The following is a 23,535-nucleotide window of genomic DNA, read 5'->3' on the forward strand; positions in this document are numbered from 1 at the left end:
GCAGTTCGGCAAACCTCCAAATCCCACTCCTGGCTGGCCCCACCTGCCGCTCCCCACCCCTCCCAGGAGTCTCCATGCAGCCTGTTTTGGATGCCAGGTAAGTGCAGGAGGCCAGGGGAGGGCGAAAAACAGGCTTCCCGGAGGCTCCAAAAGGCCGGAAATGGGTTCATTTCCAGCCTCCAAGGAGCCTCTGGAGCCTGGGGGATGCTGTTTTTGTCCTCCCGGAGGCTCAAGGAAAGCCTTTAGAGCCCAGGGAGGGTGAAAGCGGCCCCCCACCATGGTGCAGGAGGCTGACTAGGCCACGCCCACCATAATCACGCCCACCCAGCTACTGGCAGAGAACCCATTGTTTAAATTTTTCAGTCCCACTCCTGTCAATATGTTAGAAGACCTGGGAGATATTAGGTAAAGAAATAATCCTGTAGCAATTTAATGCACTCAAAGGAGATTGGGTATCCAAAGGGAAGCCTCAGATTCATGCCTCAATCTGTTGTGATGGCGTGGAGTTCTTTCTGGGTGTACCATTGTCCCATATTTTTTTCTTTATACATTTGTTGCAATGAAAGTATATACATGGAAAAAGAATAAAGGATTGCTGTAATATAACATCATGATCCTACAAAATGGCTACCTGTGTAAAAAAGAAACTAGAAGCACCATAGAAAAATTACAATATCTAACAGGAAGGAGAGGTAGTAATTTGCTTAGCTCCATATGTCTATGGAGATTCTCAGGCCTCCAGATCATAGTTGTCTCAAAGATGCTTTTCAAGAGGCAACTGGACTTTCCAGTTTTTTTCTTTGAAGACATTTCGCTTCTCATCCAAAAAGCTTCTTCAGCTCTAACTGGACGGTGGGGAAATCTCCATGCTGAAGAAGTATCAAGTGGAACAAACTTAGTAGGCAGACGGTACATGATTAGGCACCAGTATTGGAGGCTCAGTTGTAGAGGAAAATTTACTTCTGAAAAGACCTTCTGGTTTGCATTCTCCGTGGCAGTTACTTCTGGATAATAAGAATGGACAATAATACGGAAGAGTCCAAGTTAAACTGATAGCTGTAAGAAGACGACCTGTTTCTATATGAAGATGCAACCATTTGCCAGTGGAGAATAATGCTTATCTTCTGTTTTCCTTTCCAGACTGCCTCTGACTGACTAGAAGGCACTAGAAACATCGCTTTAGTGTCTTAGGATCATTGCAGATCAAGAACCACTGTGTCTCACCCACTTCCCAATAAATTAACACTCAACATTGATGGTGCAAATCTTGATTGATGGTTCCTCATATCAAATTGTTTTGCTTCCGGAGTGTTTGCATTTTTCTTCCAGAAAATACAATTTTGGCTGAGGCCTTGTGTATGGCTTTTGGGTTTTTTTGATAATCTCTTTGGGACCAGATTAAAAGCAAATTTGAAGGCTGATGAATACAGAATGAATAGTTTAAGAAGTCTTGTGGCCTGCCAGCAGCCTGCAGAGCTGGCAGCAGATTCGGACAGTGAGGAGGTTGGGGAGGAACATGGGCCAGTCCTGGAGTCTGGGGAAGGTTCCGATGAGGGCTCTGTGTCGGAGGCAGAGAGGGGGCCAGAGCCACATGCCAGTTATTAGCTGCCTTCAGAGTCAGACATCAGTGAGGCAGATGAACAGCTGGAGCCTGTTCCCAGTGTGCACATGCGCAGAGTTGCCAAACGAAGGGAACAGGAATCGACTTGGCAGTAAGGCCACTGGTGGCCAGTGTATGGCCTCTCCCACAGGAAATAAAAGAGGAGCGAAAGTGGAGTTTGCAGGAGACAATTAGTTCACTTAATTGGCTTGTGACTCTCCAAGACTCCTTACCAAGTTTTGCAGATACCGGCCTGTCAGCTCTCCAAGCCAGTTAAATTCTGTGACTGTAAATCCTCCCCTGAAAGACTTTGTTGGATGTGAATGAGCAGAATTCACAGCAAATTAATAAAAGGGGTTTTCGTTGGGACAAGGAGTTTGTTTCGTGCTCTTGGGAAGCCTCGGTCAGAACACGAAGTTCTCACCTTCTGGAGATTTTACTAGAACAATGTGTGACAAATCCAGAGGTAAACAGGAATATCAGGCCTCAGCTTGATTTAGATTGACATCCTGACAGCCCAGCCACCTCAGCTGAACAGCCCATTTTCCAGTTTCTACCACTTCCAACTTCTCTGGGTTGAATTTCCAGAATTGGTCATTTCGAAAGAAGTAGACAGAGCCATCCTGATGTGTGACGGCACCATTCGCCAGAGCTGGAACCTCTCCCCAGTCTTTCAAGCTTCGGGGATAATAAGGTTCCACTTGGAGGGTCTCCTCATTGACTACATAATACTTAGGTCCTTTGAAAAGCACCAGCTGATGGAGTGGCTGGAAGAACAGGGCAGTGTCAGGATGGCGCGGGAGATCACCCGTAAGGCTGCACTTTTGGGGAAAACCAACTTCCAGGGAAGATCCTTTGTAGCGCCAGCATCGGCCACCTGTAGAAAGCAACAAAGGAAAAGAACGTTATTGTCAGGATTCCAAGTAACACCCCCAATGACAGTTGTAAGGAAACAAAGCCTGTCAATCATTAAATAGCAATAGAATTTAGACTTATACCCTGCTCCATAGTGTTTTACAACACTCTCTGAGAGACTTACAATGTCATCATATTGCCCCCAACAATCAGGGTCCTCATTTTACCAATCTTGGAAGGATGAAAAGCTGAGTCAATCTTGAGCCGGTCAGAATCAAACTCCTGACAGTGGGCAGAGTTACAAAGCCGTTATGATATTGCATTGTAACCACTGTGCCACCAGGACTACTAAATCATAAAACCATACCTGTAGTTGAAAACCACAGTTATTTAAGTTAAGAAAACATACATTGATTCTTGTATCATTGTGCAGGCTGAGCATGCACCAAATGCCCTCTAAAAATAATGTCATCCTATAGAACTCACAAGACATTATTTCCTTGTCACAAGGAAATGGACTTTGGAACAGCCTCAAGATCCAGATGGCCGTGATCCTATTTGCTTTTCAGAAGTCCACAAACACCTGGCTTTTTCCTCACCATTGGGCGAGAACATTGGTGGAGGTCAATATTCCTACTGGTAGGTGAGTTATAGTATGATGAATATTCTTAATCTTATTCTGTTTTACATTGGTCTTATTAGTAGGATTTGTATGTATTTTTGTAACCTGCTATGCTTAGTATATTGTGTGAATGAAGTCATTTGTTCTGTAACTAACCAGCTAAGTATAAATATTTCCTTCCTTCCTTCCTTCCTTCCTTCCTTCCTTCCTTCCTTCCTTCCTTCCTTCCTTCCTTCCTTCCTTCCTTCCTCCCTCCCTCCCTCCCTCCCTCCCTCCCTCTCAATTCCACAAAGAGACTCTGCTGAGACCCAAAAAGACTCAAGAGCAAATACACACCCTAAAGGACACAGCACATTATTTATATAGCATGCCTGGTATATAACCTGCTTGGTGTGTTAGATTCGTTGTGGGATAGACAGTATGTCAGGAGAATAAGCCAGAGCAGCAGCTGCAAAATATCCAGGTAAAGGTAAAGTTTCCCCTCAGTGGTGGGTTTCAATTTATTTTGCTACCAGCTTGCTCATGCGTGTGCGCTCGTGCAACGCTTCTGTGCATGCGCAGAAGCGTCTGGGCAGGTGGGCAAAGCCTCCCACCACCGCCACTACCCACTTCTGGTTCCCCTCGCACATATGTACTAGTCGTTCCCAACTCTAGGGGGCTGTGCTCATCTCTGTTTCAAAGCCGAAGAGCCAGCACTGTCCAAAGACATCTCCGTGGTTATGTAGCTGGCATGAATAAACACCGAAGGCACACGGAACGCTGCTACCTTCCCACCAAAGGTGGTTCCTATTTTTCTATTTACATTTTTAATGGTTTTGAACTGTTAGGTTGGCAGAAGCTGGGACAAGTAATGGGAGCTCACTCTGTTACACGACGCTAGGGATTCGAACCGCCGAACTGCCAACTTTTCTGAGTGACAAGCTCAGCCACTGAACCACCGTGTCCTTGTTAATAGTATCCAGATAGACCCCCAATTCCTTCTCTTGTTTCCACAGAGAGGTTCAGAATATCTAGAACTGTAAAACAGGATTCATGATTTCAAGTTTTTTTTACAGGGGCCGCTGCCTGCATGTCACTCCCGTTCACTCTCAAGGCCTAAGCTGGGAGAGAGCCACGTCCAAGCAAGAAACACTGCCATCTAAACCCTGCTGCGGGAACAAAGATCTCCAGCCTGCACCTTGCTTTCTCCTTCTCTGAAGAGCTAATACTGGAAAGGCATTCTATAGCTACTGTTTTTGCTGTTCCACAGCCCAGCACCAAAACCCCTAAATCAGTTCCAACCCTCTGGCATCTGCAATTATAGCAAGCAAGGCTGGCCCACTTTCATTTACGGTGCAATAAGGGCTAGTATATTGTTTACAGACTGAGATTCCTAAGTATTTCATTGTATAATTTGATAGAGAATTTTCATGATTGCTTGCATTAAATTGCAAGGCGTCCTGGCGACGCAGTGGTTAGAATGCCACATTGCAGGCTAACTCTGCCCACAGCCTGTCGTTCAATCCTGCTGACTGCCAATTGCCAGCATTTCGGCAGTTTGAGTCTCACCAGCTCAAGGTTGACTCAGCTTTCCATCTTTCCGAGCTCAGTAAAATGAGGACTCAGATTGTTGGGGGTAATAATATGCTGATATTGTAAACTCCCCATTGTAAAGCACTAAGGGGCGGCGTATAAGTCTAAATGCTATTGCTGTTGCTATAATTGTCACAAGTAATAAAGCAATGACCTGTGCTAATGGATGTACACTGACGTGTGAGCCAGAGATGGCTTAAACCAGTCAAGAGAGTCCTGGCTTACTTCTATAACTGAGCCTGGAATTATGACTGTAATTCCATCAGTTGTGGCAGTCATTAAGGGGGTTGCCATGTGACTGCACCCGGCTTCATTGCCTTTCTTGTAGCAGTCTTTAGGCAAGTGCCACAATTGTTAAACAAACCTGTTCTACCCAGTGGGCATTTTTATTTTTGCAGGAAACCAGAAGTCAAAGTTGGGTTTTCGGCCAAAAATGCTCCAAATCACAATCACATGAAAATGGGTCATTGCAAACGGCAATGTGGGGCCAGTTGCCAAGCACCCAAAATGTGATTAAATGACCATGAGGGGAGGCCGCTGTCAGAACTTTGAAACTGGGTCATAACTCGCTCTGGGGAGGTCCATCACAACTCTGAAGTGTCACTAAGCGACGGCTCATAAATTGAGCACTACCTGCAGGGGTGGGATTGAAAAATGTTAGCAATCAGTTCTCTGCCTGGTTGCTGGGTGAGCGTAACCATGGGGGTGTGGCCTAGTTGGCTTCCTGCACCATGGCAGGGGAGGGGACGTTTCACCTTCTCCAGGCTCCGGTGGCTTTTCTCGAGCCTCCAGAAGGATGAAAATGGCCTCCCTGGGCTCTGAAGACTCTCCGGAGGCCAGAAACAGACACATTTTCAGACTTCCTGTACTTCCGGTAGGCCCATTTTTCGCCCTCCCAGAGCATCTGTGCAGGTCCTGCACTTACCTGGCATAATGAAGGCCACGTGGAGACTCCTGGGAGGGTCACGGTAAGAGAGGCAGAGCCAGCCCATCCTTGTAGCTATTGGTTTGGCAAACCAGATTAAAATTAACATCCGGTTCACCCAAACCAGTCCGAACCAGCTGAATCTCACTCCTGACTACCTGTAACATGAGCGTTCTCACCTTCCTGAATGCACCTGGCTAGTCAAGAGATTACACAGAAAGCTGGATTGAGAGAGAGAGAGGCCTGGCTGGACTCTTGACAGCTTCCTAATATCTCTTCCAACTTAATTTTTTTAAGTGCAAGGGGATTGTTACCTTTATTGAAATGGGCTGCAAGGGCTGCACTTCATGATTGAGTGATAGCTGTGGCAGGGCCCATATTCTACACGTGGGGAAATCTTGATATTAATACAGCAATTTTCTCTGTATGCAACAATGGAATAGTGTTCCAACAATATAATTATTCCTGGCAGCATTTCGACCCTGAAAAATGGGTCATCACAGCTAAGCTGAGGACTAATTTAAATCGGAGACAGAATTAAAGTAGAATAGGCAAGCATGTTTTTCACAGAGAATCAGCAGATGGCACCAATGCTTATGTGGTGTTTTTTTCTAACTGGAGAATAAAAGCAGGTCACAGGGAGAAAGACCTATAAAAAGTTCCTGCCTGTTTGTTGTTGTTGCATTTTTTTTATTTGCTTATAATATAAAATACAAAAAAATATAGAATCAAATAGTAGGAAAGATAGACAAGGAAAAAGGGGAAGGGAAGACTGCAGAAAAGAAGGGAAAAAGAAAGAAAAGGCATTGACTTCTGACTCCCTTTGGTGCAATATAATAAGATACTAACATCAACTTCAACTTTTTACTTTTACGTAATAGTATAAAACTAGCCATTTCTATAACAACAGATCTATCTAATCGGTACAACCAAAAATCCAAGTTTTGTTTTTTTCCACCTCAAGCACAAAGTCCAGAAGCGGTTTCCAAGTAGAAACAAAAGTACTTATGGTGGGTTGTAGTGTGGGTTTTTATTTTATTTTTGGTCAAAGCAGTCAATTTAACCATCTCTGCTAACCTCATCAACTTTTGCAGGCAGTTCCTCCATTGATAGAGAATGGCTTTTGAAATATTGCAAGCACTGTATCTCAGCAATTCTGAGAACAATTTGAAAATTGTTCTAATTGTTCTAAGTGCTCTAATTTTTACAGGCAAATTGTAAACGGAAAGGTGGAGGATAAAATATTATATTTTATCTATAGCCTCTGGGCAACGATGCAGCTGAAATAAGATCTGATTTGTTATCCACAATCAAATGAAACTACCTTTAAAAAAGTAGAATTTCCTATCTTTCTCGGAGAAGGCTGTAGCATCAATGGCAGAAGGAAGACCTGGCCATTTGGCTTGGAGGAGGTATGGACCAGCAGGGGACTCTCCTTTGGATACCATCCAGTAATACTTGCCTTTAAAGATGTACAGATTATTTTCCATATCTATATAAAATAAAATGTAAATGCCTTGAATATTTTAATCAAACACATAATAATTATTGATCTATTGATCAGAGGTGGTATTCAGATGGTTCTCTCCACTTTGGGTGAACCGGCAGCGGTGGCTGTGGGAGGCTCTGCCCATCTGCCCCAACATAATGCGCAAGCAGTACGTATGCACAGAAGGTGGTGAGCATGCACAGATGCATGCGTGCGACTACGCAAGCGCTCACATTTGCAAACTACTAGCGAAGGTAAGTGAATCCCACTGCTGCTGTTGATCGATACCAATGGGCATTGATTGGAATTCTGCTATAGTTTATTATTTTTTTATTTAAATATACAACTTGCCAAATCTCCCTAGAATAGCATTCAAGGTAAGTAACAATAACATAATAATAAAGACACAACAAAATTATAGTTATAATGAAATCAAGATTATAGCAAAACCTAATCAACATTGAACCATAGCTAAAGAAATTCAGGTTTATATTCCCCTCCCAGCTGACTAGATAATAGGAGGTTTTCAATTTAAACCCCACCCCCCTCAGAAGTTCAACTGTGAGCTTCTGAGAGAGAGAAAAGATAAAACCAAATGTTTTAATAAATAAAATCCATTAAAACTTTACTAAAGAACTATTGTTCCATAATAACCATGTTAGTGTTCAATAGCACAGTATTAAGAGTATAGCAGCCTTTTCACCTGGAAAAACTATAAAACGGCTCAGGAGAAGTGTATAAATCACTTACGTTTTTACTATGCTTCTATGTTGTCCATTGCTGTGGATTCCGAGAGGCTTATAACACACAAAAATGCTAACTGCATCTAATATGTAAAATGCTTCTAGTAACTTGCTGTGATAGAATTGCTCACAGGGGCTGGGAAAGCCTCCATATCTCCAAATTTTCCCTAAGGCCTCAAATTTTTATAAAGTCCTTTAGAAAACCAGAAAGGTGAAAGAGGGGGTCAGATAACTAGGAATAAGCAGTCCCATACCTGGGGTTCATCACTGAAAAGCCCCTACCTCCTCAGAGTCCCTGTAAGTGGCATTCTGCATTACTATTACTATTAATCTTCTCATCCTTCCTATCACCCATCTCCTCCCACTTATAACTACAGGACTGTAACTTTGTTGCTTGTATCCTTACGATTTATATCGATATTGTTTCCTGATTGCTTATTTGTACTCTATGACTATCCTGTTGTACCTTATGATTCATGATGAATGTATCTTTTCTTTTATGTACACTGAGAGCATATGCACCAAAGACAATTGGCCAATAAAGAATTGAATGCTACACTATGCTACGTTACTCTATTCTATTCTTCAAAGAAGGAAACCTTTGTAAGTTTTCTGTCTGGATCTCATTATCAGATTCAATCTGCAAAAGGCAGAGCCGTAAGTCCCAAGTTATACAGACTCTGGCTTTAGATAACTTATAACTTGAATTGCACCTGGAAGTTGACTGGTAACTAACACAGCTCCTAAAACAGTGGTGTTACATGGACAAATTTCAATGTCCCCATAACTACTTGGGCAATTGCATGCTGTACCAGCTGAAACATCAAAATAGCCTTCAAGGATAGGCCCTTGTAGAGCTAATTACAGTAGTCCAGCTGCAAGATAATGAGAGCATATGTGACTGGGCCCAAGTAGCCCTTGACTTATGACCAGTCACTTAGCGACTGATTGAAGTTACAATGGACCCAGTTACAATGTATTTACAACCAGACTAGTTTTTGAAGTTCCAACTGCTTAATCTCCCCTAGCCGTCCTATGACTGTATTTTGGGTACTTGGCATCCAACCTGCATTGACAGACATTTGCAGTGTCCCATGGTCATATAATTGCAATTGATGAAGTATTAGCCCAAAACTGGTGTATACATCTGCAAAAGTTTTTCTGCAAAAACTGCCCATAGCAAACAATGATCATGAAATTTGTTTAACTATTGTTATATATATTTTTTTACTTTTAATGACCCTGTAATCCTTTGCATTAAGGTGGAGTCAATATAGCTGAGCATTTACTGGCCGGATGCCCTTTCTGACACCTATGTGGCATTCGCAGCAGATCTCTCTAGAGAAACTGTGCTACAATACCCAAGTCCATTCATTCTTACCTACAGTTAAGGCATCAAAAAATGACATGCAGTAATGGAACCTGAAATTTGTCTCTTGATTCTGCTCTCTGTTTTCAAGGTACTGCTTCCCATTCTGGAAACGAGCAAATGATTTTCCTGGAAGCTGGACTATTGGGCCTCGGGATGGTTTTCCTGTTCAAAAGAAAAGATAACAATCAAAAGCTCAAACCAAGATCTGTATGTATTGTTGGTGTTAACTGAGCAGGAGAGTTCAATCAACTTCTTTATATAGTTACATAGACTATATATACTGAAAAATTTAGCTAGCCATGTTGTCCCCAAAAATAAGACAAGGTCTTATATTAATTTTTGCTCCAAAAGATGCATTAGGGCTTCTTTGGGGGGAAATAAAGTGTTAAATTTGTCCATCTGGTTGACAATCTTAACTGGGGCTTATTTTGGAGGTAGGGCTTAAATTACAAGCATCCTGAAAAATCATACTAGGGCTTATTTTCTGGTTGGATCTTATTTTTGGGGAAACAGTGAAATCTTGCCTCTCATAAAAAACAACACCCCAATTCAGCAGTTTAGCACTAGCAATAACACTTAGACTTATATACTTCTTCATAGTGCTTTACAGTCCTTTCTAAGCGGTTTACAGAGTCAGCATATTGCCTCCAACAATCTGGGTCCTCGTTTTACTGACCTCAGAAGGATGGAAGGCTCCGGAGAGGCAGGGCTGACATTGCGATGGTACAACGTGCAATCTTGAAGCTCCAAGATCGCCGTCGATATCTCTGCCATTGGATGGTCCTTTTGGACCTAAACCATCCCATAGAGACGGTGATAGAAAAGGGCACATGCTGCTGATCCCAGGGACATCGCAAAGTCCCTGGTAGATCCAGGAGAAGCCCTTTATTCCAGCAACAGAGAAGCAGCTATTAAAGCTGCTGAAAGTTGGGACAGCTCCAGAAATGGAAGGCAAGCTGGAGAGAAAATGTGTCGAATTGGTGAGATAATTTTTATTATTAGATGAGAGAACACCCCAAAAGATTAAAAGTAAAGTTAAAATTGAAGACAGAAGAGGTCAAGCGGCGAGATTAACCCTGAGTCAAACTTAGTGTGTTATTTTTCTTTAATCCTTTTACTGCTGGAATTTCTATAAACGCTTCTTATTTTTTAAACTGGACTAATTTTATTTTTATTTTTTAAAAGACTTTCTTTCTTTTTCTTTTTTCAACGCCCTATAGTATTTTCTTTTTAAACTTTTTTTCTTTCTTTCCTGGAATATAAAGAGGGAAGTGAAAGTAGATGAAAAGAAGTAACACTGCCACTTAGAGGCTTGGAAATATTGTTTTTCTTTTCTGTGTTGAGCATTTGATAATCTTGTGCAAAGTAAGAGCTGGTGTTACATTTCAAGGACTCTGAGCTTGTTTATTGAGAATGAGCATGGATTGTTGATACAGGTGCTCCTCCGGGTACTATCAGTAGTTGGATTGGAGTGAAAAGCTTGGAGCTGAAAGAAAGAAGATTGCAGTGAACTTGGAAAGAGAACTGTTAACTGTTTGGAAAAGAGCCTTGGATTCTATATAGTGGCAGTGCTTACTATCTGAAGGAAAAGATCAATACAGATGATGTTACAGCAGGAAAAAGAAAAGGAAGTGACATTGCAGATGATTATGCAAGAAATTCAAAAAATAAAAGTAAAAACAGGGAACATTGAAAAGAGAACAGAAAATATTGAACAAAAACAGAAAAAACAGATGGAAAAATTGAGAATATCCACCAAATGATATAAAATATGAGGACAAATTTCAAAAAATTGAAGAAAAAGATGAACAAAGAGATAAGAACATTGGAGATATTGACAGCAGATTGAGCGTGGTTGAAAAATACAAGAGTGGAATATTGGAATGGGAGATCGACAGACCAGAATTTTACCTCAGATTCCAGAATATAGAAGAAGAAAGGGGAGAAAATTTGGCAGAAGTAATAATAGAAATTCTGGCAGAAGCATTGGTGATAACCAAAGGGAAGATGATGGAAGGAACAGATGGGTTTCGAGCCTTTACAAGATATGCAGTGAAATACAAGTTGCCAAGAGATGTCCATATAAGATTTACTAAAAAAGCAATTAGAATACAAATACCACAAATGGCAAGAGATAAAATATTGTTCTACTACTAGATGGATTTAGGATGATGTAACGAAATGCCATAATATAAATTTATTCAAAATTTAGAATATCTCACATAAAATGAAGTAATAATAGTTATAGTCAAATAAATGTTCAACAATGATAATAATTGTATACATATATATCAGATTGATAATACAAGATTCCACGTAAATTGTAAGTGAAGACTATGGTGAGGATGCACAAAAGTTTTGTAACCAATCGACACACTGTATGAAACTGGAAGATGGTTTTATGTTTTGTTTGTCTGTGCTTGTTTGTTTAAAAATAAAAGAAAAATTTAAAAAAAGAAGGATGGAAAGCTGAGTCAACCTTGAGCCGAATCTGAAGTGAACTCCTGGCGGTGAGCAGTGAGTTACGCTGCAATACTGCATTATAATCACTGTGCCACCACAGCTATTTGAACATATTATGAACATATTATGGAAGCAAGCTTATTTGGATGCCTTAAATAAAATATATTGACATTCATTTTCTTTTTCTGACTTAGGTTTGTTCTCTACTTTTAAGATAAATGTGGCAACCCTTCCAAAACAAATTTAAACTTTGAAAAATCTCAAGTAGCTGCTTTGCCATCAAAGCAGCTCTTGACATTACCATTCCACTTAGTGGGATAAGCAACCAGATCCTTCAATGTAGAGTTTCCAAACTGGGAAGTAAGAGAAAGGTCTTTTTGCTGCCATCTGGTGGTTATTAGAATTCTTGCAAGACAAAAGTTCTACTGTAAGATCAGTCAATGGCTGTAATATGGTAGTATGTGAGAATGATCTTGGGAGAATGAGCAAGAGCTGCAGACAGGATAATAGAGTAATTTTGGGCCAGTCATTTTCTTACTAAAAGAGGCACAGGTGGAAAAGGAAAAATCACAAGGTTTTTGTGGCTCTCTGAAGAATGGCATGGTGCAATTTAAAAAGTTGATACCTAAAATTTCCTAACTTCCCAGTGTCATAAGCATAATGACCAGATAGCACAGCCTTATATAGGAGTCACACATCTCTGAATATTGGGTGGTTGGATGGAAAGATAACATTTGTAAAGCAGAAAGTGAAATTGCAACAGCAATTTCAACTGGAACAGCAGCCATTCTGAAAGGGCTACTCCAAAGTTAGAGAATAATGGAGTTAGAAGGGACCTTGAAGGCCTTCTAGTCCAACCCCCTGCTTGAGCAGAAGACCCTATGCCATTTTGGACAAATGGCTGTCCAATCTCTTCCTAAAAACCTCCAGTGATGGCGCACCCATATCTTCTGTTCCATTCCACTGATTAATTGTTCTCACTGAAAGGAAATTTTTCCTTAATTTTAGGTTGGATCTGTCTTCGATAAACTTCCATCTGTAACTTCTTGTCTTGCCCTCAGGTGCTTTGGAGAATAGGTTGACCCCATCTTCACTATAACAGCCCCTCAAATATAGGAAGACTCTATCATTTCACCCCTAGTCCTTCTCTTTGTTAGATTACATACTCAATTCCTGCAACTGTTCATCATCGTTTTAGCTTTTAGTCGCCTAATTATCCTTTTTGTTCTTTCTAGAGTCTTATTCACTCCAATTGGTTCCAAAGCTACAGTCATGCAGACTGTTCAGAATATTTTACTCTTGAAAAATTAAGTTCTATTTACCATATAAATTCTGAATGGCAAGAACATCATCCCAGTTCAAGACAAATCCCTTGCCCAGCTTCTTGTAGTAGGGGGACATAAGAGCATTAGACACGGGGGAGTGTTCCAGTCCCAGTGTATGTCCAATTTCATGTGCCATCACCACAAAGAGGTTACGGCCTTTCCCACCATCCAGGGACCATCTCTCATCATTGTCAAAATGGGCCTCGCCACGGCGTGGGAAGAAGGCATGTGCCAGAGCACCCCCTAAGGAAAGAAAAAAAGAAATCAGATCAATTTGAACACTATTTATATTTAGCTATGAAAGTCAGTCAACTCCATCCATCAGAGAATTCCATACTGCTGATGCTGCTTCTATGATCATCTTTATTGCTGCCAACTTCCCAATTTTAGGAGCAGAAGAATAAGTGCCAGGCTGCAGTGGAGAAACAAAAAGCCCTCATCCTAATTCCAGGCCAAAGAGACATAAAATAATTTGCTGTCATATTCCGACTTAATACTGTGTGCTTTTTTGAATTGTATTGGGAAATATCTAAGTGATTCCTATGGGGAGGAAAGTGAAAAGCCACCAAGTCACCTTTCCCCTTAAAAGACCTGCTTGAGCTGATTGAAGGTCTGGAAGAAAGACAGGTTCTTAAAAACCATTCTTCGGGGAAAAGATCTGTAAGACTTCAGCACTGAAAATGTTTTTAAAAACCAAGATAATTTCTGAGAAATTAAGTTGCTTAGTTGCCAGACAAACATGATGATGATGATGAATTTGCATACAGGTGCAAAACCCATTTTGAAGGTTGCATAGATTCCATGTAGAAGGATGTCAGAAACTATGAGGCTCCTCAAATTTAGGATCAGAATCTCAAGTCTTCAGCCAGGTTGACTACCAATATTTATTTTATTTACAACATGTCTTGACATGTAGAGCAAAAGCAGATTACAGTATCAAGGAAATGGTGTTTTCTACACATTTGAAAAACTTCGGGATGGGTAAAGCTAATTTCTGCCCTACCACCTTTCTCTCTGCCTCTCTCTAAGCCCAGGGCTCTTGGTTGCATATTTTTTTATAAGTCCTGACCTTTTGGAGGTAACTTCAGAAACAGTAAGAATCTCATGACAGAAGATGCATGAAATCAGAACTCTGGGCCAATATGCCACGGGCAAGATTGGCAAAAAATGTTTAGCAATATATGCGCCAAATGTTGGAAGTGTAATCGGACTCCAGGTACTTATTATCATATGTGGTAGACTTGTATGAAAGCAAGAAAATATTGGACAAAAATACATACTTGGTTGGAAAAGATGATCAAGCAGCATCTAGATCTGAAACCAGAAATGTTTTTGTTGGGTATAATGCCAGAGGGCTATGATAAAGGGACTATATATTTAATTTTGCATGTATTGACAGCAGCAAGGACTGTATTTACACAATATTGGAAAAATGAGAACACTCCATTAGATGAGGATGTAATTTGGAAAATATTAGACTGTGCAGAGATGGATAGGTTGATATTAAAAATAAAAGACAAAGAGGACACAGAATATTATTTAACATGGAATAGACTTTGAGTGATTAGAGATAAGAGGTAGAAATTAGAAAGATTATTGCTACGTATGAATTAAATATAAAGATGGTTTACAATTATAGATATGCTAATATAATTAACAGAATTACAAATAAGCTAATATAAAGAGAAATCTAATTAAAATTATTCTGTTACACTATTATTATCGTTGTTAATATATGTGTTGATATTTATTTTTGTTCTTCCTTTGCTTTTTTTGTAAATCATATATTCTGACAATACACTGTATTTAAAATGTTTATGAATAATATATAAAAAAATGCTCTGGACCGATATGGCCTTATAGCCAAAGGATGCTTATGAGGGAAGACATAACAAATCAGCACCTGGGCCATCAAAGGCATTCTCAACTCCATCATTGTGATCCCCATAGAAGAATGTCAGGCGAATATCTGCAGGCTCTTCTGCTACTTCCCAAAAAACCAAGGAGGAGACGTTGCTCCAGAGCTCAAAAGCTGCTTTCACTGCCAGATGGACCTGCTGCTCTGGCAGGTACCAAGGCCAGTTGATTAGCCGGTAAGTCAAGTGTCGTTTATACCACTTGCCACCTACAAGATTGGGATGGAGGAGGGAGAGAAATCAGGGGAGGGAAGATCAGAAAAAATGAATCAGACATAAGGTGATTAATTCCAGCATCCTGTTCCTTGTTAAAGGCACATCAACAATAACAACAAGAGCACGTTCTCAGCATCTTCAAAGTGAATGTTTTAAAGAAATGTGCAAACACCCTCAGAGTTACAGGAGAGCAGAAATTTAAGAAATACAACTAAAATGCATTGTCCCACAACAGTAACTTGTGTCTGTGTGTATTGATTCTGAAATCCTGCGATTTTCTGCAGGAAACCATTAAATGAAATTCAAGTGAAAATGAAAATGTTGTTAATTAGAGCCCACATTCATTTACAAAGGAGATGAAGTCATAAGGGACTAAGGGCATAAATTATGCTTTGAAAAGTCAAGGACACCAACATCCAAATTTTGCCTCTCCAATTGTAATTACCTCATAAAATTCCTACCACCCCAATCCCCTACAGCTGAAAAAAATGTATTCTCTAACATCAGTAACCCTTCCTTCTCTTTAGCAGGACGTACATCAACGTTTTTACCACATATGACACAACCCAAATGTCAGGCTAAAATGGGCTTGGTAATTTCCTCCTCAAATCCTGAGTCATGCTAATATAACAGAATAACAGAAAGAGGCCTTGGAGGTCTTCTAGTCTGACCCTCTGCACAAGTGTTGCTGTTAGTTGCAAAGTCGTGTCCGACCCATAACAACCCCATGGACAATGTTCCTCCAGGCCTTCCTGTCCTCTACCATCCTCTGGAGTCCATTTAACAGCTACTGCTTCGGTGACTCCATCCAGCCACCTCAATCTCTGTCGTTCCATTCTTCTTCTGCCCTCAATCTTTCCCAGCATTAGGCTCTTCTCCAGTGAGTCCTTCCTTCTCATTAGGTGGCCAAGGTATTTGAGTTTCATCCTCAGGATCTGGCCTTCTAAAGAGCAGTCAGGGTTGATCTCCTCTAGGACTCTGCTCAAGTAGGAGACCCTATACCATTCCAGATGAATGGCTGTCCAATATCTTAAAAACCTCCAATGTTGGAGCATTCCCAACTTCTGGAGGCAAGATGTTCCACTGATTAATTGTTCTATCTGTCAGGAAATTTATCCTTAGTTCTAGGTTGTTTTTCTCCTTGGTTACTTTCCATGGATTGTTTTCTTGTCTTGCCTTCTGGTGCTTTATAGCCAGAGAGCAATTCTATTAGTTCTTTTCTATTTGTTGTTGTTAGTTGCAAAGTCGTGTCTGACCCATCTTGACCCCATGGATAACATTCCTCCAGGCCTTCCTGTCCTCTACCCATTCTCTGCGGTCCCCTTCTTCTTTTGCCCTCAATCTTTCCCAGCATCTTTTCTATAACCGTGGGCTTCTTTCTTTGTTGTGTATATGATGTCTAGTTATTCGTTCTGTGGGTGAAGGGAAATATGGGCATGGGTTTTTTTGTCTTTTTAATTTCCTTTGCCTTTCAGTTCTTTTGTTTTGGACCAGTGCACTTTTAGCAATCTTTAGCTATGTTGTTTCTTGCCTTTTTGGCTAATGGGTGGCTTTGGGGCAGTGGAAATGGGTTTTATTCTCTTACAAAACAAGCTGCGATTGTTCCCACAATGGACTGCACGAATGTGGGCATACCTCCCATCCAGAGGTGTCAGTGTATCTAGCCCTTAAAAAACCCCATTTCCTCAATTTAGAGCAAGTGAGAATATAGAAGTAGCTTGCTTGTTCCCAGGAATTTGGATCTAGCGTGATTCTAGGCCTCTGAGTGAGTCGACATCAGACTGATAGTCTTTATCGGTCAGAAAGAGCTTCACATTCAGCAGCCTGCTGTGATTCTCACGGTAAGCAATAGGACATGGACTGCTTCCTTCAGACTTTGGATCCTTGAAAACATTTCCTTTCTAAGAGAAAAGGCAGTTCCATCCCCCTGTTTCCTGCTTTGGGCATAGGAAAAACAAATGAGCTCATCCTAGGGATCAAGGGAGCCTCACAGACCATCATTTGGGGGCCAAGATGTCAATCTTCCTCCCTCCAATTACTCTAATAGATCATCCAGACCTATATCTGCCAAACATAACAAGCCCCGGAGAGAAGATTAAAGACTCTATGAACTGCAAAATGGCTTGGCGCATAAATTTTGATTGGGGTAAAAAAAAAGCAGAGCTTGGTTGTAAGAAATCGTTAACAAATGCTGTGTTTTAGATTCTGCCTGTATGCCTATTAAAACATCGATTAGAGGTTTGGGTGTACAACAACCCCTACTATCCCTCGTCAGCATTCAGGTACCAGGGGCTATAGACCAAGCTTCCACCATTCTTGTTCAATTAATACCTCTTTGGGACCATAGGTTCCCACCCAATTAAATTGAGAATGGCAGACTTCTTGTGGGTGCCCTCTTTTAACGAATGTCATCTACGGGGTTCTTAGAAGTGGCTCTTGGTCCATTGTGCGCGCGCGCGCGCGCGCACACACACACACACACACACACACACACACACACACACACACACACTGGAATGGCATCCTTCCCCTGAAAGATTCCTTTCCATCCAACTGGTTGAGGAAAGCAATCAAAAGTTGGTTATTTCAATTTTTGAGGGGGGATGATTCCTCCTGTGTTCACATGCTTACCAAAGATTAAGGGTGGGGAACTATGGTCCTTTTATGACTTGTGAACTTCAATTCTGGGAGTTGAAGTCCACAAGTCGTAAAAGAGCCATAGTTCCCCACTTCTGCCATAGATGGACAACTTCAAAGCCCCTACTCTCCTTCCTTATAATTAATTTTAAGAACTGGATTTGCTATTGTAAGACTTCCCTTAAAGGATACCATCAGTCAAAGGATTACTCTGACAAGCTTTCAAACAGAAGATTATCACAGAGGAAGACTGGCCCTCAGACAAATCAGCCAGCAACAGGCACATAGAGATAAACAGCATCTACATACTATTCAAATGAGACAATCAGAAAACCAAAAAAGGAAACAAAAAGATCAAAACATCTCACCAGCAATCAACACCAAGATGAGCAGGGGTTAACACAAGATTAGTGATAGATAATCAAGAAGTAAGCAATACCTCAATCAAGGAACTACCAAGTCAGACAAACAAGCTAACAATAAACAACAGATTAAACAAGGAACTACCACCAATACACCACTAACACTTATAGGGCAAGCCACTAGCATACAAAAATAGAGTAAACCCCATTCCCCTCTAGCATTGATGGTGTTGTCTAGTATGGGGATGAAACATCTGCAAGAAAACAGCCAAGCTCACACAGCACCAAGGATGCCACAGTATAACCTTGAGCTACAATTATTCTCTTCTATCTCTCTGTAATCACTCTCTGTAAATAGGGAAACACAGCTGCCCCGCAGCCATTGCTGTTTAATTCTGGGCCTAAATTTGCCAAAGCTGGACAGTCTCCAAAACCCGACAGCCAGATTTGCTCTGAGGCATCCACCAATTGTTTTTTCCCCCCATGGCACTTTTAGACTGCGTTCTCATAAAATCTTCTGAACCTGGAAGAAAATATGTATTCAAGAGCAGGCTTAATATGATTAAGGCTAAGCATGTTAACTTATTTCCGGCTTAGTGTGTTTCAAAACCAAGCTTGAATTGTGCAAATGCAGGAAATCGATTATTTTGGCCCTCAGGTTGAGTGGGAATTCAGGTTCGGTTAATTTAAACCCGGTTTTACTTTATTCTAGTTTTCTAGCTCTACAGAATTCACTGAAGCACAAATCTACAAACAAAGCACGGACAAAATGTTAGGCTAAAATGGGACTGACAAGTTTATGATTTGTGAATAGAGCTACTCTTTCTATCTCCAGGGGCTCAAGTACAAAAGTTTTAAAAACCGTAACAAAAGTCTGTCTGTCCTAACAGGCATCAACTGATAACAGGATCAACCATTTTATAAGGGCCTCACTTCCAATGTTTATCTGGAAGTGAAACACACAGTCCAGTTTCAACAGGCCCGAAGAAGCACACCTGCATTTGGGATGGGTGCAAACTGTTTATTTCCCCACAAAGTGATAGCTACAAATGACAGCTGCAATTAAGATTTTTAAGGGGGGGGGGGGGAACCATGACTCAAACCTTGTAAAATGAGCCGCAGGGATCTCAGACTCAAATTGTAGGTGTGTTCCTTGCAGGAAGGCAAAAAATCATTTACAAAGGGGAAAGGTTTTCTTGCAGTATTAGTTTTCATGGCAAAAAAGCAACCACTGTGTGGGGTTTTCCCCCCCCCTTGCTTAGAGCAAGGGCCAGGCCCACTTCCAACTGCCACCATTTGTTTGTAAAACCTTTCTAAAGCTTCCGACATCATTTTTAAAAATTGATTATTCAGTAGTTTGCTACAATCTGGTTCTTCTTAGCCCTACTGTCCTTGAGTTATGACCATAATGAATAGAATAGAATAACAGAGGTGGAAGGGACCTTGGAGGTCTTCTAGTCCAACCCCCCTACCCAGGCAGGAAACCCTACACCACTTCAGACAAATGGTTATCCAACATCTTCTTAAAAACTTCCAGTGTTGCAGCATTCACAACTTCTGGAGGCAAGCTGTTCCACTGATTAATTGTTCTAACTGTCAGGAAATTTATCCTTAGTTCTAAGTTGCTTCTCTCCTTGATTAGTTTCCACCCATTGCTTTTTGTCCTACCCTCAGGTACTTTGGAGACTAGTTTGACTCCCTCTTCTTTGTGGCAACCCCTGAGATATTGGAACACTGCTATCATGTCTCCCCTAGTCCTTCTTTCTATTAAACTAGACATACCCAGTTCCTGCAACCGTTCTTCATATGTTTTAGTCTCCAGTCCCCTAATCATCTTTGTTGCTCTTCTCTGCACTTTTTCTAGAGTCTCCACATCTTTTCTACATCGTGGCGACCAGAACTGAATGCAGTATTCCAAGTGTGGCCTTACCAAGGCATTATAAAGTGGTATCAATACTTCACGCCCTCTGTTTATGTAGCCTAAAACTGTGTTGGCTTTTTTGGTAGCTGCTGCACAGTGCTGTCTCATGGTTATTGTAAGTCACAACACTCTTAAATGGGGTCACCTATGTGGCCCACCCAATTCGATGTCCTTTATTGCAGTGGTCATTAAGCAAATATCCTAGTTGTTAAGTGAACCAATGATTTTCTATGGACCAGTTTTGCTGAAAACCTGAAGTAAATGCCGGTTTTCAACAAAACTATTGTCAAATGCAGTCATGTGATTTCATGCCGGTTTCATGCAGGTTCACTGCAACCGGTCATAAATGTGAGCCAACTGCGAAGCAACCAAACTGCGATCACATCACTAAGGGGATAGTGCGACGGTTGTAAATGCAAGCACTGGTCAGAAGCGTGAGGAATGGATTTTTGTTCTGCACCACTGTAACTTTAAAAGGTTGCTAAGTGAATGATCTTAAGTCTAGGGCTACCTTTCATCTCATTCTGTTCTGCTAAACCCCAGAATAAGTACAGTGTCTGGTTGTGTTACCACACTTTACAAAGGTTTCACTTTCTCACAAATTGGAGCTACAAGCAAGAGAAGGCAGTGAGGATGATTGAAGGACTGAAAGCTAAATCCGGTGAAGAGAGGTTGAGGGAGAGGCATATATTTCACGTAAGACAAGACAACTCAGTAGAAATAGGGTAGATTTTCCCCAAAGGATCCCACAATTGGTCACAGATAGGGAGGAAGGGGGGGGGGAGAACCATACTTTCTTCTTTTAGCTTAGCTTAGAATGTGTTTATCCCACCTTCATTATTTTTATAAACAACTCAAGGCAATAAACATACCTAGCGTTCTTTCCATCTCCTATTTTTCCCAAAGCAACAGCCCTGTGAAGTAGATTACGCTGAGAGAGTGAGTGACTGGCTCAAAGTCACCCAGACAGCTTTTATGCTTGAGACGGGACTAGAACTCACAGTCTTCCAGAATCCCACCACTCGTTAGTTTAGATAAAACTACTAGTGGTGGGATTCAATTTTTTTTACTACCGGTTCTGTGGGCATGGCTTGGTGGACGTGGCAGGGGAACGATACTGCAAAATCCTCATTTCCTTCCCACTCCTGGGGTGGGGGAGGATTCTGTAAAATCCCCATTCCCTCCCCACCCTGCTAACCTGCTTTCCAGCTCCGTTCTCCTGTGCAGGGCAACAGAAGTAGACCCAGCCGATCAGCTGAGACTCCAATCAGCTGGGACTCAGGAGGGAGCAAATAGATTGGGAGTGGGGCCCACTCAGAGGTGCTATTTGCCGGTTCTCTGAACTACTCAACATTTCCGCTACCGGTTTGCTAGAACCGGCCAGAACTGGATAAATACCACTTCTGAAAACTACTAGGCAAACCTGGTTCTTGTTCTTCTTTGGTTATTACCTTGCTTTCTCTAGAGGTGTATCATTTTTTCTATTATTTCACTGGTCTTCGTGTTTCTTTAAACTAGTATTGGTCTGAAATGGTATAGGGTTTTTCCTGCCTAGGCACGGGTTGGACTAGAAGACCTTCAAGGTCCCTTCCAACTCTGTTATTGTGTTGTATAGTACGAGCCTCTCCGAGTCATTTAGAGTCAGGGCACCCTCCAAATGCAATAAATAAATAAATAAATAAATAAATCCAGGTACATAACCTAGTGGACAACCATTTAAATATGTATGAGCCAGCAGTCTGCAGCAGCTGCCAAAAAAGCCAACACAGTTCTAGGATGCATCAACAGAGGGATAGAATCAAGAGCACGTGAAGTGTTAATACCACTTTATAATGCCTTGGTAAGGCCACACTTGGAATACTGCATTCAGTTCTGGTCGCCACGATGTAAAAAAGATGTGGAGACTCTAGAAAGAGTGCAGAGAAGAGCAACAAAGATGATTAGGGGACTGGAGGCTAAAACATATGAAGAACGGTTGCAGGAACTGGGTATGTCTAGTTTAATGAAAAGAAGGACTAGGGGAGACATGATAACAGTGTTCCAATATCTCAGAGGTTGCCACAAAGAAGAGGGAGTCAAACTATTCTCCAAAGCACTGGGGGCATAACAAGAAGCATTAGGTGGAAACTAATCAAGGAGAGAAGCAACTTAGAACTGAGGAGAAACTTCCTGACAGTTAGAACAATTAATCAGTGGAACAGTTTGCCTCCAGAAGTTGTGAATGCCCCAACACTGGAAGTCTTTAAGAAGATGTTGAATAACTATTTGTCTGAAACGGTATAGGGTTTCCTGCCTAGGCAGGGGGTTGCACTAGAAGATCTCCAAGGTCCCTTCCAACTCGGCTATTGTATTGTATTGTATCCTCAGGCACAAATGCAGGGAGGGGAAGAAGGAGGCCGATTTCACGCTAGAGCAGGCCGGTTTCACGCTAGAGAAGACAACCGTGAAAACTTCGCAGGTGGGGGGTCGGCAACCCGGTGTTTTCTGGCCTCCTACCCAGATGCAGCCTTGTCAGGCCCAATTTGAAGCTTGCACAGGCAATTTACTTAATCCTTCCACTCAAATGTTTCCGGGGGGTGTTTGATCGGGTAATGGATAGGCACACACAGGCTTAACGGTAACAACAGCTCTTTATTAAGTACAAGTGAGAACAATCCAGCGAAGGTTGAGTCTGACAGCAGCCCTTTTATAGGGAGCTGTCAGACCCTTCGACCATTAGGTCCGCTGGAACAGAGGACCTTGGTGGAAACCACTGTAGTTAGAGCAAATATCTAATCGGGGGGGGGGGGTGTCTCCGAACAGCTGCTCTCTCAGCTTCTCTGACTTCTGCTGTCTAGGAAAGCTATTAAGCCAACCGAGCTGGTAAGTAGGCAAAGAGCTTAATGCCTGGCACTTGAAATTCCCAACGTGAATAAGTGGTTCAGGGCTTATTTAGTCAGCACTTCTTCTTTTTTAAATTTTCTGGAATGAGTCCAGCAAGCAGAACACATTCGTTGCTGATTAAATCTCCCTGTGTGGGTTTTTTTTCTTTTTTTAATATAAACGTGTTTGACATGTTTATTGTTTTTGTACTTTTTTGCCCTGTATGCCTCCCGGAGTCACTTGTTGTGAGATGGGCAGCTATATCATTTTTATCTATCTACCATATTTTTTGGATTATAAGACGCACCGGAGCATAAGAAGAAGAAGATTTTGAACAGGTAGATTAAAAAAAAAAGTTTTTGCACTCTGCAGGCCTTCCAAACCCTCTGCACTCCTTGTTTTTTGCAAAAAAAAGGGGGGGGCATGCAGAGGGTTTGGGAGGCTCGTAGAGTGCTCCTGGGGGCTTGGGGGGGGGGGGGAAATGAGCAAAAATGGCTTGTTCTTTTGCTTGTTTTTGCCCTCCCCAGACCACAGGAGTACTCTGCAAGCCTCCCAAACCTTCTGCACGTCCATTTTTGCAAAGGGGGTGGGGTTTCGGGAGGCAAAAATGCTGTATTCAGTGTATAAGACGCATCCAGATTTTCACCCTCTTTTT

General features: G+C 41.6%; 1 protein-coding gene across 1 annotated transcript in view; it reads right to left on the reverse strand.

The window, feature by feature from the left end:
* Positions 1–580: 580 nt before the first annotated feature.
* Positions 581–23,535, reverse strand: part of MMP28 (matrix metallopeptidase 28) — a 39,794-nt gene continuing 16,839 nt past the window's right edge. Inside the window, exons 4-8 of the mRNA XM_081944785.1 lie at positions 14,870–15,091; positions 12,964–13,209; positions 9,188–9,340; positions 6,899–7,066; positions 581–2,477 (exon numbers count right to left, since the gene is read on the reverse strand). Of these exons, the coding sequence (XP_081800911.1) occupies positions 2,080–2,477; positions 6,899–7,066; positions 9,188–9,340; positions 12,964–13,209; positions 14,870–15,091 (1,187 nt within the window). The 3' untranslated portion in view covers positions 581–2,079. The remainder of the gene's footprint in view (positions 2,478–6,898; positions 7,067–9,187; positions 9,341–12,963; positions 13,210–14,869; positions 15,092–23,535) is intronic.

The sequence above is a fragment of the Natrix helvetica genome, assembly GCF_964273705.1.
Source record: "Natrix helvetica genome assembly, chromosome: 2".
NCBI lineage: Eukaryota > Metazoa > Chordata > Lepidosauria > Squamata > Natricidae > Natrix > Natrix helvetica.